Raw genomic sequence first — 16,132 nt, forward strand, 5'->3', positions numbered from 1 at the left:
CACTCTGATACAACACACATACTACAACCTTCACTAAGAATGCTAATATGCATTTACTCACTTGGTCCTCACCACATTGGACCATGACAAGGGTAAAGTGTATATAGCTATCGCTGCCAAAATTCCTTGCCTGGCAAAGTCTAGGATAAAATCCCAAAGCTCCTCTCACCTTTAGGGTGATCCTAGAGTGCAGGAACTCAATCTGCATGGGAACTACCACTGGGATCTCCTCATCCTCCAAGAAGGGCCCCAGTCCATTAAGCACCGAAGTGAAGAGCTCAAGGTCACAGCCTCGAAGCAAGAAATGCAGGAAGCCATTTTGTGTGGCCAGTGGGGAATGAACAGCTGCACCAGGCCCCACCTCAAACCGAAGGCCCACAGATGGCCTGATGTGGTCAGTCTTCAAAGCTGAGGATTCCTGAAAGCTTGTACCTTTGAGAAGAGAGACAGAAATAAAACATTAATTAATTAACAGTCAGGGACTATTCTAAGCACTTTACATATATTTAATATTCATAACAACCCTATGCCAAAAGTATTATCATCATTCCCATTTTAGCGATGAAGGAACTAAGGCACAGAAAATAACTTGCCCAAAGTTCAATAGCTTGTAAGTAGAAAGGACAGGACTTGAATGCAGGCAACCATGACTGACTGCAAAGACTGGGCTTTTGCTATCATGCCTCTCAGGGTGGAAGGGAAGTCAATGATCAATAAAAAGCTGGTCTTGTTATAAATCTGAGACACTGATGGGCTTGCTATAAATCTGAGACACCTTGGGCTAAAGGCCAAGGGAAAGCTCTTAAAACAAAGGACCCTCAACTCTGCTAAATTTGAACACCTCTTCTTTCTCCAAGTCTTGGTGTTCTCATTTCTGATAAAGCCACGCAGGATCCATGCTAATCTCCCCAAAACTCCATAAAGAACTATCACAGGTGTAGCCAAGGATATGAAAAAACTTACACAACTGCAAATTGGCACAAGTATTTTGGGAAAAAAACTGGCATTATCTAGCAAAGTTGAAGCTACACCTACCCTAATGCCCTGAAAATTATATCCTCAGGAATGTAACCCCAGAGAAACTCTCTTACATACCAGGAGACATGTACAAGAATGTTCAAGGCAGGGCGCCTGGGTGGTTCAGTTGGGTAAGCGTCTGCCTTCAGCTTGGGTCATGATCCCAGGGTCCTGGGATCAAGTCCCGCATTGGGCTCCCTAATCGGCAGGAAGCCTGCTTCTCCCTCTCCCTCTGCTGCTCCCCCTCAACTCATGCTCTCTCTCTCTCTCTCTCAAATAAATAAAATATTTAAAAAAAATGTTCAAGGCAATCCTATATGATATGGCAAAAAAAACCCAGAAACAACCCAAAAGTCTGTTAAGAATAGAGAAGTAAATAGAGTAATGGGTACAAGGGATATTTTAGGGGTGGTGGTAATGGTTGCACAACTCTGTGAACTTGCTAGAATTTATCAAATTGTATACTTACAATAAGCAAATTTCATAAATGCAAATTATACCTCAATAAAGTTGTTTTTAAAAAGCAAAAGCTAGTAATATTTATACAATAGAATATGATACAGCAATGAAAATGAATCACAGCTAATTCAACAACCTAGAAGAATTTGAAGAATATCAAAGAAAGAAGCCAGTCATGAAAGAATACAGACTATAATCCCATTTAGAAAAACTCTAAAACCTGCAAAACTAAATAATACACTGATAACAAACATGTAGAAGAGTTGTAAAGTAAAGCAACAGAATGAGAAACAAAATTCAGGAGAGTGATTCTTTATGACAGGTGAGAGGCAGAGGAAGATTCAGGAGCGGGGCTCCTGGGGACTTCAAAGTTAATGGTACTATTCTGTTTATTAAACTAGGTGGTGGTGTACATGGGTTCACTGTATTTTTATTATTTTATACCTTACATATATTTTCTAAGTATTCCTAAGTATCTACTCAATATTTTAAAAAATATTTTTAAAATGAAGAATGCAGCATAAGCCCAGATTTTTCCTATCATCTTTTTTTTTTTTTTTTTAAAGATTTTACTTATTTATTTGACAGAGAGAGAGATAGCGAGAGCAGGAACACAAGCAGGGGGAGTGGGAGAGGGAGAAGCAGACTTCCTGCTGAGCAGGGAGCTCGAGGCGGGGCTCGATCCCAGGACCCTGGGATCATGACCTGAGCTGAAGGCAGACTCTTAACACTGAGCCACCCAGGCGCCCTTCCTGTCATCTTCTAAAGTACAAATATCAAAGGATTGAATATGAATGACAGAAGTTCCCTGATCATATACAGTTGGATGTCAGCAGCTACACAAATGAAGTGGACAGCGGCCTCCTGTATAAGCTTAAGGAGCACCTGGGAAGTGAAGATGGTGAATAGCCTACTGAATGCAAAGCCCCAGAAAGAGCTCTGGGAGGTTCCCCTGCAAGAAGGCTTGACTGGAGTTCCTCCTCCTAATGGCTGCTGGAGAGAAGGACCAAGGGCTTGGCACTAGGACAGCTACCCTTGGGGCCCAGTGACAGGAGCAAGAAGCTAGGGCTGCCCCAGATAAATCCCAGCTCCCCTGGAACAGCCCCCATCCTCACCTGAGCACTGTCCGTGCAGGAACTGCCAGAGTCCCACGGTGCCCAGCTGTTGGACACTCAGTTCCTCTGCCTGCAGGGCTACAGCCAGGTCCTCACCACGTACCTCGATCCCCAAAGATACCTCATTCACCTTCAGGACCAGAATGGAGACCTGTAAAAGGATACTTTCTTAGCTGAGTGCCTCGCAAGCTTCCAGCCTACAGCCTACCCTCTGCAGAGAAGAAAGGAGAGCAGCTGACCGGGTGAAGGCCGAGGTCTTCCCCACTGGGTGAGACTGAACTATTGGCCTCTGGTGACCCCTGGCCGTAACTATCCACAACAGGGCTCGCCTGGACACCAGCACTGTCCAAGACATTTGGAAGAGTTCCTGGTGGAAGAGATTCTGGACCAGACTCTGCATAAGAAAGACAACAAATGAGTTTGAAAATCAAAAAGTTCTGTTCAAATCCAATCTCTAAAAACAATGACAACTGTGGAAAAAAAAAACACTTATGACACTTATGAGACAATTGGGAATTTGAAAACTGGATATGATGAATTTAAAGAATTTAATTTGATGAATTTAAAGAATTGTTGATTTTTAAAAATGGGACAGTGGTATTTGGTCACATTAAAAAAAAGTCTGTAAATGGATGCAACCCAAGTGTCCACAGACAGATGAACGGACTAACAAAATGTGGTATAAACATACAATAGGGTATTAGCCTAAAAAAGAAAAAAATTCTGACACGTGCTATGAAGTGAATGAACCCTAAGGCCATTATGTTAAATGAAACAAGCCAGTCATAAAAGGACAAATACTGGGGTGCCTGGGTGCTCGGTCGGTTAAGTGTCTGCCTTCAGCTCAGGTCATGATCTCAGGGTCCTGGGATGGAGCCCGCGTCGGGCTCCCTGCTCAGCGGGGAGCCTGCTTCTCCCTCTCCTCCCTACTCATGCTCTCTCTCGCTATCTCTGTCTCTCTCTCCGTCAAATAAATAAATAAAATCTTTAAAATAAAGGACAAATACTGTATGATTCCATTTATATGAGGTACCCAGAATGGTCAAATTCAGAATACAAAGTGGAATGGTGGTTGCCAGGGGCTGGAAGAGAAGGGAATGAGGTACAGGTTTTGTTTTATGAGATGAAGAAAGTTCTGGAGATGGATAGTGGTGATGGTTGCACAATGAAACTTTTTTTTGTTAAAGATTTTTTATTTATTTGATAGAGAGAAACACAGTGAGAGAGGGAACACAAGCAGGGGGAGAGAGAGAGAGGGAGAAGGAGGCTTCCCATGGAGCAGGGAGCCCGATGCGGGGTTCGATCCCAAGACCCTGGGATCACGACCTGAGCCGAAGGCAGACGCTTAATGACTGAGTCACCCAGGTGCCCCTGCACAATGATACTTAATGCTCCTTTTACAGTTAATAATCCAATTACAGTTAAAAATGGTTAAGACTGTTAAGTTTATGTAATACATACTTTGCCACAATTTAAATTTTTTTCAAATATTTTTGAAGTTTATTTTCTAGAGATGCATAATAAAAATATTTATGGATAAAATGTTATGTTTGGAATTTGCTTCAAAATAACATGGGAGGAAAGGAAGTGAACAGAAGTATATATGAAACAAGAATGGCCATCAGTTCTTAATATTTGAAGCTAGGTAATGGGTACATGAGCGTTCATCATTTGATCCCATCTACTTTTATACATATTTGAATTTTTCCATAATATTCCATAATCATAACAAAGCAAACAGGGGTACCTACCACCCAGCTTAAGAAACAGTACATTCTCTTTTTACTTTATTTTCGTTTAGACACTCTTAAGGGACCATTTAAAAAAGTCTCCCGTTCAATAAGATGAAAGAACCAGTGTAGCTTCCAGTGATGAATGATCTCATTCCTAATAGTTACTCATTTTATCATAGAAAAAGCTCCTATTTTCCAACAATAAAATATGTAGTTAGGGGGAAAAAAAAAAAACAACAAAAAACACTAACCACCAAACTAATCCTCCTGCCACAGCCACATGGCTATAAGACCAGCACTCTCTCTTCTGGTCTGAGTCTCATTCTGTGATAAAGGTCAAGTGCTAACCAATAACCTAGAAGATGTGTAAATAAGCCAGAGCTACAAATCCACTAAAATTTCTTTTTGGTTTTGGTTAAGAAAATACCTATTTTATCAAATCTCAGCTCCTTTTGTAGCCTGCTGGTATATAGGCAGCAGAAAGAACCCTTTTTGGACTTCGGTTTCACCTGGCTGCTTCCACCTACCAGACTCCAAGAGCGTCACAAAGCTATCACTGCCATCACTGTCCACAGAAATCCGGTCTTCAGGGCCACTGTTATCCAATGAAATGCCATCAAATGACTGCTGAGATACTGTCCTCTTCATGGAGAAAAGTCGGAGTCGGGCAGCCCCTCCACTCAGTGGTGCTGCCGCCCCCTCATCTATTTTGGCCATGGGTTCCCTGTTTAAGAGATAAAAACCATGAGCGCCTGTGGGGCTCAGTCGGTTAGGTGCCTTCGGCTCAGGTCATGGTCCCGGGGTCCTGGGATGGAGCCCCACATCGGACTCCTTGCTCTGCGGGGGGTCTGCTTCCCCCTCTGCCCCTCCCCCTGCTCATGTGTGCGCTCTCGCTCTTCCTCTCTTTACCATGCGTGCACAAAAATAAATTTAAAAATCTTAAAAAAAAAAACAACACACAAATGTGGCTTAGAAGATATGTTTTGTCCCTTGCAATGCCCATCCCTTTCAACCCAAACAGTTATTTATACATTAACTTTGATGTCAACTATTATCTGCTGTAAGGGGGTCACACCATTTTTCAACTGCTGGCCTTTCTGAATCTGGAATTTCAAACTGTGTAAGTAGCTCTGCCATATCAACATGAAATATCAAGTGTAATCAAGGTCATCCCATACATAGACAAGACCAACTACCTACAGCCCCAGTGCAAATGAATGACACCTGAAGCCACCCACATCCATTCCACAAGTATTTACTGAAAAACTTGTGCACATAAGGCACCATACAAATCACAGGGAGTGAATAAAATAATGCACAAGGCATCCTCTGTCCTCAATGAATGTATAAACTATCAGGAGAGAGGAGATTCAGATACAACCTACCATCGTATGGGAGTAAATCACACACACCATAAAAGAAGGACAGAGGTACAAGCCAAAAGCTAGGCAGTATCAAAGGGGGGAAAGGATGAGAAGAAGGGTATCAGGAATAGCTTTGTGGAAGGAGATGGCATTTGAGGGAGCCCTTGAGGGCTGTGAAAGAGACAGGGAAGGGGCATTCTATGGGGAAGAAACAGCATGAGCAAAGACATGGAGAATGGAGCTAGAAAACAAAAAGTACCTTTGGAGACAGTAGCTCAACCCAGCTAGAGTTTAGGTTTTGTTGGGAAGAGCTAATGGAAGATAAAGTTAAAAAGGCACAATACAGTGAAAAGAAACCTTTAAAGATCATTTAATCTTCCCATTTTATAAAAGAAACTGACTCAAGGTCATAGTTAAAGATGGAATTAAGAAAAACCCAAGTCTCCTAACTCTTGCTAAGTGTTTATTTCCCCCTTTTTTACCACATGAGTTGCAGCCAGATTACAGAAAAACCTGGATAAAAGATTATATGTGAAAGTGCTTTTAAAACTATAAAGTACAGGGGGGTATATGGGAAATCTCTGTACCTTCTGCTCAATAATTCCTATGAACCTAAAACTATTCTAAAAAATAGTCTATTAAAAAACTGTAAAGTGAGGGGTGCCTGGATCACTCAGTCTGTTAAGTGTCCAAGTCCTGGTCTCAGTTCAGGTCTTGATCTCAGGACCATGAGTTCAAGCCCCAGCATGGAACCTACTTAAAAAACAAAAAACACAAAGTGCCATATGGAATATATCACAATAATTGATTATGCCACACTAATAAGTTCAAACTAAATTCAGGGGGTATAAGGGAAAAGCCTAAAAGTTTTAGAGTAGGGAAATAAGATCAGACCTGTGTTTTAGGCTCTTTCAAACAAGCTAGTGAGGAAAAGACCTCCAATGAGGAAATCAATTAATAGTTTACTGAAATAGTCCACATGTAGGAAGAGACAGCAAAAAGGGATATGAGACTCCCTAAAGCAGTGTTCTCAAAGTGTCATCCTGGTAGGAGCATCAGCATCAACGGGGAGAGGGAAGGGGCTTAGAAATGCATGTTCTCAGGCCCTGTCTCAGACCTACTGGATGAGAAACTCTAAGGGTGGGGATCAGCAATCTGTTTTAAGAAGCCCTCCAGATGATTCTGAAGCAGGCTTTGGTCTGAGAACCCCTGCTCTAGGAATTACAGTCAGAATCTGACAAATGACTAGAAGAGGCAGGAGAATGATACTACTGAATAAAGAAAGAACTGGTCTAGGGAGGGATAGGGAATTTAGTTTTATGTATGTGAGGTTTGCCACACCCCTGGGAAATCCATGGGGAACTTACATGCAGTAGATGGTTTTTGATGAAGAGCAGGGGCGGGGAGAAAAGTCAGAACCGAAAATACAGACTACAGCAGAGGTAAGGAGATGAATAAAATAACCTTGAGAGAAAGTATACAAAAATGCACTGAAGTTTGGCAAATTCAACAAAAACCTTAAAAATGTTTGCAGCATTTGACCCAATAACCCACTTCGAGGTTTTCATTCTAAAGATTTAGATATGCATAAAGAGTAATGTTCACAAAAACAAGGGCATTTAACACAGCTTTTTGTTCTGAGAAAAACCGGAAACACACTAAAGCGCCCCCCATAGTGGGATGAATGAATAAATTAGGATAAATCCATTTGCCAGAATACAATAGAGGAATTAAAAATTATGTATTCAGGTACCTCATGAATGGGAAATGATTCACAAACAAACATTAAGTGAATAAAACTGGAAATTTTCTTGATGATATAGAAATAATTCTATTATTGTAAAAACAGTATTCGTGTATAGTGTATGTGTGTACACACCTATAAGCATTCACATGGGTACCCAAATACAGGTATAAAAATTGGAAGAAAACAGATCCAAATGTGAATGGTGACTCTCTCTGCATTGTGCTGTCACAAGTGACTTTGTTTTCTTCTTTATTCTTCTTTTCCTACACTGTCAACAAAATGAACACAAATCATTTTTATAATTTAAAACATAAAGATTATGATAAAAGTGATCAGAACACGGACAGCCTAGTGCAGCAGAGTGGTTAGGTTTACAGGACGGAAGGCAGAAGACAGCAGCCAAGGAAGAAGGAAAGACCCCTGCCGAGAAGCACGGTGTGAGGGCTGCGCAGGGCTCTGAGCGTCCGGGACAACCGCAAGGCCGACACGAGGAGCCGAGGACAGAGGATTGAGAAGAGGCCACGGGACTGGGCCATCAGCACGTCAAGGTTGGGGGTTGAAAAAAGGCCTGTGTCACACACCTTTCTTTTCCCTTTAGCACCCCCTCTCCTCTTTTCCCATCTCCATTTAGAAAAAGCAGCACATTTGGTGACTGCGAGTCCAGGCTTTCAATCCTCACCCCACCACTCACGAGTTGTGTGATCCCGAGCAAGTTTCTTACCTCTCTGAACTCAGTTTCCTCACGTGTAAAATGGGGACTGATATTATTACCTGCCTTACAGGGCTGTTACAAGAATTCAATGGATTAATATTGTAAGCTTTCAGGAGAGTGCCTGATACGTAGAAAGCACTCCGTAAGTGTTGCCTAGTATTACATCATTTCTCCCTTCAAGTTTTCCCTTCTCCTTCCTTCTAGGCTATCTGTGCCTAGCAAGTACTAACACTGGCATTGCTTAGAGACCCACTTAGACCCACAATCCACTTAGACAAAGCTCCAAAGCCACTGATCTTCAAACGATGGTCCCCAAACCACAAAGCATCCCAACAAAGATTTCCCATAGTCTTCATTATCATTCCTAAAACCACAAGGCACCAATGAAAAAATCCATACCTTTCCACTCTTCCGATTACACATTTCTGTATTTTTCTGCTTACTCCCTACTGTATCTTCAGTGTCTGACACAGAGCCAGGCACAAAGTAGGGGCTCAAAAAATTTTTGTTGAATGAACATATGAAATTCTTCCTTCTCTACTACTCTGGCAGACATTGATAAGGTGTACCAGAAAGAGCAAATACAAAGCCCCAGCTTCTCTATTTACAAGATACAGGATCCATGGGCTCATCCTTTTTGAAACTTCAGTTCCCTCAGCTATAAACTGAGGATACGAATTTCTATTGCTATCTTATGGGGTTGCTGTGGGGATCAAATCAAACAAAATATTATGTGAAGGGCCACTAGAAAAAATATCATACAGATGCCAAGCATTATTATTATTATTTTTCTCATAGAGTATATCTGTATCAATAATAGTGAATCAGTGAAAGAGGAGGGAAGATCCTATGAAGCAGTAAATGTTGACTTGAAACTGCCCAAGAATAGGCTAAGCTACATGGAGGCATGTGCAAATCCAATTTTTGTTTCTTCCCCTATCACAGAATTAGATGTAAAAAATAAGTCTCTCCAGTTGGTATACCTATATCCTCTAAGTAGCCTAAAAATTCTTCCACTGTCCTTCAGGCAGCACTGAAAATTAAAGGCTTTGGTACATTGAGAGGCCATTCTTTGCCATCCCCTGGACTACATGGTGCTTCCCAATCTAACAGTACACACAGCAGGAGGCCTTAAGCCCAACGACCAGAGCTAGGAGGAGGAGACAGGATGAATGAAGAAGGCAGAGAGCCACTCACTTGGCTGGGGGCAGGGACAACATCTTGTGCATGGTGGAGGTCATTCGGTCTCTGCCCAGACTGAAGGCATCCTTAGTCAGAGACACAGCTTCCTTGGTGAGGTCCATAGTGGCATGTAGAGCCTCCTTTGTGGCATCCTTGGTCATGTGAATAGCACTTGACAATTCTCCCTCAATGTTCTTCAAGGGAATGATCTCAGCCTGTCCATTCACAGCAGTATCCCTGCCACCTGGGGGCTTCAACACAGCTGGTGAGGTGGACACCTGGGTTCTGCTCAGTCTCTTGGCCTGTAAGAAATCCACTGCCTCATGGCCCTTCCCTACCTCCTGCTGTGCAAGAGGATCTGAATCCTGTAGTTCTCCATTGCTATGGAGAGGCACTGGCCTATCCTGGGATGCATCCAGATTTTCAATGCCACTGTCCCCCAGAACCTTCTCAGGGCTTGCTGGGCCCTGGTCTGAGGAGGCATCAGACTTCAGCTCCCTATCCTCTGAAGGAGACAGCTCTGAATCGATGAGGCTGGTGGTATCTGAACCTGCAGAGTCAGCTTCAACAGCCGCCGGGGCAGGATGCATGAGCAGAGCCACCTCAGCACTGGGGAAGAGGACCCCAATGCAAACTGTCTGGTCCTGCAGAGGAGAGCCAGTCATGGCCTCTGTGTCCTTAGTCAGTTGTTCTTGAAGACCCTGTAGCACCTCCTTCAGGCGGAGCAGAGCCAAGTATTGGTAATGGTCAAGCCTCACACGGACATGTGCAGGGGAGTGTACAAGCATGTGAACATCTGCTGCATCCTCAAGCTCAGTCAGAGGCCCTTTGCTGTCCACACTACTGCTGCCTTCTCTCAAAACATCCATGACTTCTGTAAGGCCTGACAGGCTTTTCAAATCATGCTCAGTCTTTGACCTCTGATGGGGCACAGCCTCAGGGGCAAGGGCCTCAGAATGGACAGGACTGCCAAAGCTAGCGGACGGTTTCAGCCTCCCTTCTGTGGCCAAAAGGAGCTTCTGTGCCTGAGCCTGCTGCCAGCGGAGGGGTAGGCAGGCCCAAATGGACAAGGGGAAGGGGGCCACAAAATTCAAGGTATGGCCTTTGAAGTTCTCTGTTCCCTCAAAGTCCAAGGAGATCTGGGTGAAGTGGATGGACCACAGATCCTGGGAAGCCTTAAGCCTCTGGGGAGGGAGGGTACTGGGTTGAGGGAGGCGGGAATCCATCTGGAAAGCATGATGTAAAAAAAGCATGTGCAGAAGGCTAAAGCCACCTGGAACCTTGGGAAAGTGAACATAATTGGAATGAAAGAACTCAGCAGCCGCAAAACCTCGGAAGAGACTTTGGAGGTCTGGACAACTACAATGTGGGGCATGACGTGTATTGGTGGCAGTCACGCCTGACGCAGAAAAGATGAGGGCCTGAGGACGATGCAACCCAGCCTGCTCTCTCTTCTCCAGTGGGAAGCTAACCTTCAGAGAGAAAATGAAACCCAATTCAGAATGGACATCTGAGTAGCTCCACAACCTGCTATTAATACATGCGTAAAAGACCAAGCTGCAATACTGTTTTCCTTACTTCTATCAAAGGGACAGAGCAGAACCCTGGATTATAACCATGGGAGAAATGCAGCTAGGGCTGCCAATAGGGAATGAAAATCCCACTCTCCCCTACCTTCAACCAGAAGGCATCCAGTCGGATATCCAAGTGTTCATCTTTCTGGCTCGAATCTTCCAGCTTGTAGATAGCTTTGAACTGCTCCAAACTGCGGTATAAATCCAGGCAGAAGAGGTTTCCCCAGAGCAAGCTGACAGGATCCATAGTAAACGTCAGGCCATTTAACTGAATGTAGAGATTGGGACAGGGAACTGGAAAGCAGGAAAAAAAAAAAGAATCGCCATGTACAGAGTAGCAAGTTGACTCCTACTTACCAGCTGATATTCATTTTATTACGAAGAAAGCAAAGGTGCATATTTCTACACAGCGGAGTTTTTAACGAAGTTGTGCTAAACTAACTCAAACACCTAAAATTCCTAGAGACAAATGAGAATACAAGCCGTGGCCCCAAGGCTGGCAGATGTGAAGAGCATGAGCTAAACAGTAAGAAGTGAGCAGATCAGATGCTTACCTGGAAGCTCCTGATTATCAGGGAAGTAATACTCTGTGAACTCAATATGAACGGCAGAGACCTGAGTGGGAAGACTGTGAAGCTTCCGACTGCAGGAAAGGAGTGTAGATGGCTTCTTACTTGGCTGTCCAGCCGTAGAAACCTACACAACCACACACAAGTTGCTGTTAGCACCTGTACAGCATCCAGAGTAGAATTTCCTCAATTTCCTCTGAGGTCATAGAAAGCCACTGCCACCCTTGCAAAGTCTACCACAGGGAGCAGAGGGATTTTCACACGTATTGCAGGAATTCTCGCACCTGCTCCCACTATCTGCAAGTTCACTGCTCTCAGGGGAAGGTTGGTACCAGGGTATCAGACGGAACTGGGGGAGTCCCAGGTCCTGATCTCAGCAGCCATCCATGCTCAGACAGAAACAGACCAGTGTTATCAATCCACTCAGAAGTGAGGGAAGCAGCCCCTGAATTCCACAATCTTGTTCACACCTGTTGCCTTCCAAATGTACTGCTCCACCCCTTTCCAACCATATCTCCCTGCATCCTGGGCTTCTCACCTGGTGGATGTCCAAGTCATCCACCCGTATTACCAGGCAACTAGAGCGCAAGCGATTCCACGCTGGAGGCCGAAAGGCAGCCTGTCGGCCCTGAGAGGGGCTTCTCTCAATGGGGTTCTTTCGAGGACTGGAGAGAGAATCTAAATAAAAATAAGAAAGTAGGAAAGAGAATCAGGTACATTCAACTGTCATTACTAACAGAATTAGTAAAGTAAAAATCCTAAGATCACTAAGGCTATATATATGTAGAAAAGAGAGCTTAACACTGTCTAGCTCCTAGAAGGAATTCAAAAATTGTATTCTCCTTAAGACCAAGGCCACAGTCTCTGTTATAAAGGCGACAACAACCTCTCCTCAACACTAAAGCTAGTCCTAAAGACAACTAGGACTCTGTAAAGAAAAAAAGTCACTGATGTCTTTCCATGGGATGAGGTTGGGATAATTAGCTAGTCCAGGGCTTTACCTTCACTGGATATTCAAAAGTAAATAGCAAGAGGCTAAGCTATGGGAGTCCTCCAGCTCCTTGTAACCTACCTGCTTTCCTCCTGAAGGGAGAATCTACCCCCAGGTGCCAGGGCAGTTTGAGACCTGTCTCTTCATGCCACTTCTCCATTTTACTCTGAAATTCCATCACCAGCTTCTGGGCCCACTGGCCTCGTGTCTCCATGGCCTCACAGTGCCGTACCCAATGTTTGCAGCTGTCACCTATGCAACAAAGAAGCAAAAAGATTTCAGTCCAAGATCATGATCCAAAATTCTGATTTTTCCCTTCCATTGGTATAGTCATAGTTCAGAATCTGATCCCTCACCCCAATCCAGATTTCTCTGGGGTAAGTAAAAATTATCTAGTGAGAACACTCAAGTTCTTCTGGATTCCATATGTGATTTTTCCCTAAGGTTCCCTAAAAGGCCAGCTGCTGACTGTCACTATCTTTGACCATGGACTACTAGAAAGGCTCTAAAACTAGTAGAAGTAAGGGGCAGAGCATAGAGTCAAAAGCAACATCTCAAGCACTGCCTTTCCTCCTACTTCTTCCCATCACTGATAAAGAATCATCAGTAGTAGACCCGACAAGTTTCTTGAAGAGGGCTATTCCCAACACTCCTCTGAGGTGCAATTCCTGGCACCCTCCTGCTGGGCAGTCAGGAATGAACCCAGGAATCTGTCCTCAATACACGGGTACCTGGGACGCACTAGAACTGCTGCCATTCAGAATTGTCCTACCTGCCCAGTGGAAGGGGTAATAGTCAAATGCCATCTTGCGGAAAGTAAGCTGCATCGCACCACCCATGAGTCTGTTTGCCGAGACACCTATAAAAGAAAAAGAAAGGTGAACAACAGCAGAAGAAACAAAGAAACCTGAATACCACTTGAAGTACTTAAGTCCTCTGAGGATCAGTTCCAAAGCCTGAGGGCACCTGGGTGGCTCAGTCCGTTAAGTGACCAACTCTTGATTTCAGCTCAGGTCATGATCTCCATCTGGGCTGCCAGATTGAGCCTCACGTCCAGCTCCGTGCTGGGTGTGGAGCCTGCTTAAGATTCTCTCTCTTTCTCTCTCCCCCACCCCAACCCCACCCCACTGCCTCCCCTCTCTCTCTACAAAAAAAAAAAAAAAAAAAAAAAAAAGCCTGGTTGATACACAAGTGCAACTGAAAGGCCAGGATGTCAAGTGATTTGCAAGTCTGAGGCCCTCCTCTCTTGATTTATAATGGTCAACGGACAACACCCAAAAAAGGTATATTCCATTATCTCTGTAAATGGCTGCCAGATTTCCAGAAAGGCAAAAGAAACTGTAAAACTCAGGATTCAGGAATTACAATCCTAGATATCCCATTGACACATTCTAAAATCCTGATTGATTGGTTCCCCCGAACCTAACAATGCTAGGATTGCTGTTCCTCGGGCCAACACCTGGAGAGGCATAAGCCAAATTCTCCCCAAAACAGAACCCACATTATTCCCTTTCATATCCTGGCCTCAGAGCTAATTAGACAATCATTACATAAAATACATACACAGTACCATGGAACACCAAAACACTGCACTAACAAGGACACTGTAAAATACACATACAGGATATTGTAGGTAAACTGGAATTTTTAGCATCAAGTCAAACACTGTATTATGTTTATCTTGAATTTACATTTAATTCTTACTAAATGAATGAACCTTCCCTATTTCTTTTTTTTTTTTTAAGATTATATTTATTTGTCAGAGAGAGGGAGGGAGCACAAGCAGGGGGAGCGGCAGGGGGAGGGAGAAGCAGGCTCCCCGCAGAGCAGGGAGCCCAATGCAGGACTCGATCCCAGGACGCTGGGATCATGACCTGAGCCAAAGGCAGATGCTTAACTGACTGAGCCACCCAGGTGCGCCAAACTTTCCCTATTTCTACCTTACCTCTCCAACTACATTCTAAGAATTGTTAGTAGAGTAGTTAGAATAGACACTACTTCTCCTACCTATGGATACTGTCTGACCTACCCTGTTCTACATTTCTATCTCTTATTAGGCTGAAAGGAAATACCACGGGATCCTCTGGGCATAAGCTGGTACATTTCCATCTAGTCTGGATTTCACCACCTCAAGTTCCGGACTAATCACCAACCTACACTCATGTTCCTTCTCAATCTTTTTGTTCATTATCACTACCTCTAAGGAGCTTATTTAGACATTTTTTTCATAATTGCCTCTTCATGAAATCTTCGTACCACGGATATACTATGTATCTGCTTATGTACTATGTCTGTCTGTGCTTTATACATAAAAAGAATGAGTACAGGGGCGCCTGGGTGGCTCAGTTGGCTAAGCGTCTGCCTTCGGCTCAGATCATGATCCCAGGGTCCTGGGATCGATCCCCACATCAGGCTCCCTGCGCAGTGGGGAATCTGCTTCTCCCTCTGCCTCTACCCCCCCACCCCGTGCTTGCTCTTACTCCCTCTATCTCAAATAAATAAATAAAATCTTTTTTTTTGTAAAGATTTTATTTATTTATTTGACAGAGAGAGACACAGCAAGAGAAGGAACACAAGCAGGGGGAGTGGGAGAGGGAGAAGCAGGCTTCCTGCAGAGCAGGGAGCCTGATGCGGGGCTCAATCCCAGGACCCTGGGATCATGACCTGAGCCAAAGGCAGACGCTTAACCGACTGAGCCACTCAGGTGCCCCAATAAATAAAATCTTAAAAAAAAAAGAAGTATAAAGTTTACTCCTTTTATTCAATGCAAGGTAACAAAAGGCTAAATAATTCTTTTGAATTAAAAGTTAAATTTACCTCTGAAGCAAATAATACATTATATGTTAAAAAAAAAAAAGAAGAAGAAGATGGCAGGAGGGGAAGAATGAAGGGGGGAAATCAGAGGGGGAGACGAACCATGAGACTATGGACTCTGAAAAACAAACTGAGGGTTCTAGAGGGGAGGAGGGTAGGGGGATGGGTTAGCCTGGTGATGGGTATTAAAGAGGGCACGTTCTGCATGGAGCACTGGGTGTTATACGCAAACAATGAATCATGGAACACTACATCAAAAACTAATGATGTAATGTATGGTGATTAACATAACATAATAAAAAAAGAAAAAAATTAAAAGTTAAATTTAAAAACTTAAACCTATTAATATTTAACAACTTTATAAATATATTTGCTGAGTAACCTTTAATGAAACTTATTTCTTATATAAATTATAATGTATCAAATTATATATGCAAATTAGCAATTTATAGAAATACACAACAGCAATATAACCAAATTTTCAATTATTCAAAAGTATTTTTCAGCAAAAAATAGAAAATTTAAATAAATTTCTTAAAATTAATTTTAGTGAACTTTTTTTTTAAGTAAGCTTTATGCCCAATGTTGGGCTTGAACTCACTACCCTGAGATCAAGAGTCACATGCTCTACCAACTGAGCCAGCCAGGCACCCCTCAGTAAACTTAACTTTTAACTTTTGCTTGATGAGGAAAAAATCTTTTAGCTTATCTAGCTGCTAGGTATTCATTCAGACTGGGTCAATATTTTTTCTTTTCTGCATTTAATTAATGATTTACTGAATAACTTGTAGAATTAAATAATAAAATATAAACTATTTTTATTTAATTCTTAAAGTTCAAATCACAAAAGCACTG

General features: G+C 43.1%; 1 protein-coding gene across 7 annotated transcripts in view; it reads right to left on the minus strand.

Moving 5' to 3' along the window:
- The window catches only part of UHRF1BP1 (UHRF1 binding protein 1), a 63,127-nt gene that overhangs the window by 6,260 nt on the left and 40,735 nt on the right, over positions 1-16,132 (minus strand). For all 7 annotated transcript variants that reach the window (XM_027602257.2, XM_027602259.2, XM_027602260.2 and 4 more), the window contains 10 exons: positions 13,236-13,322; positions 12,545-12,715; positions 12,011-12,150; positions 11,458-11,599; positions 11,004-11,197; positions 9,345-10,801; positions 4,852-5,048; positions 2,831-2,985; positions 2,592-2,742; positions 170-432 (listed from right to left, as the gene is read on the minus strand). In XM_027602257.2, the coding sequence (XP_027458058.2) occupies positions 170-432; positions 2,592-2,742; positions 2,831-2,985; positions 4,852-5,048; positions 9,345-10,801; positions 11,004-11,197; positions 11,458-11,599; positions 12,011-12,150; positions 12,545-12,715; positions 13,236-13,322 (2,957 nt within the window). The remainder of the gene's footprint in view (positions 1-169; positions 433-2,591; positions 2,743-2,830; positions 2,986-4,851; positions 5,049-9,344; positions 10,802-11,003; positions 11,198-11,457; positions 11,600-12,010; positions 12,151-12,544; positions 12,716-13,235; positions 13,323-16,132) is intronic.

Source organism: Zalophus californianus, chromosome 7 (assembly GCF_009762305.2).
Source record: "Zalophus californianus isolate mZalCal1 chromosome 7, mZalCal1.pri.v2, whole genome shotgun sequence".
Taxonomy (NCBI): domain Eukaryota; kingdom Metazoa; phylum Chordata; class Mammalia; order Carnivora; family Otariidae; genus Zalophus; species Zalophus californianus.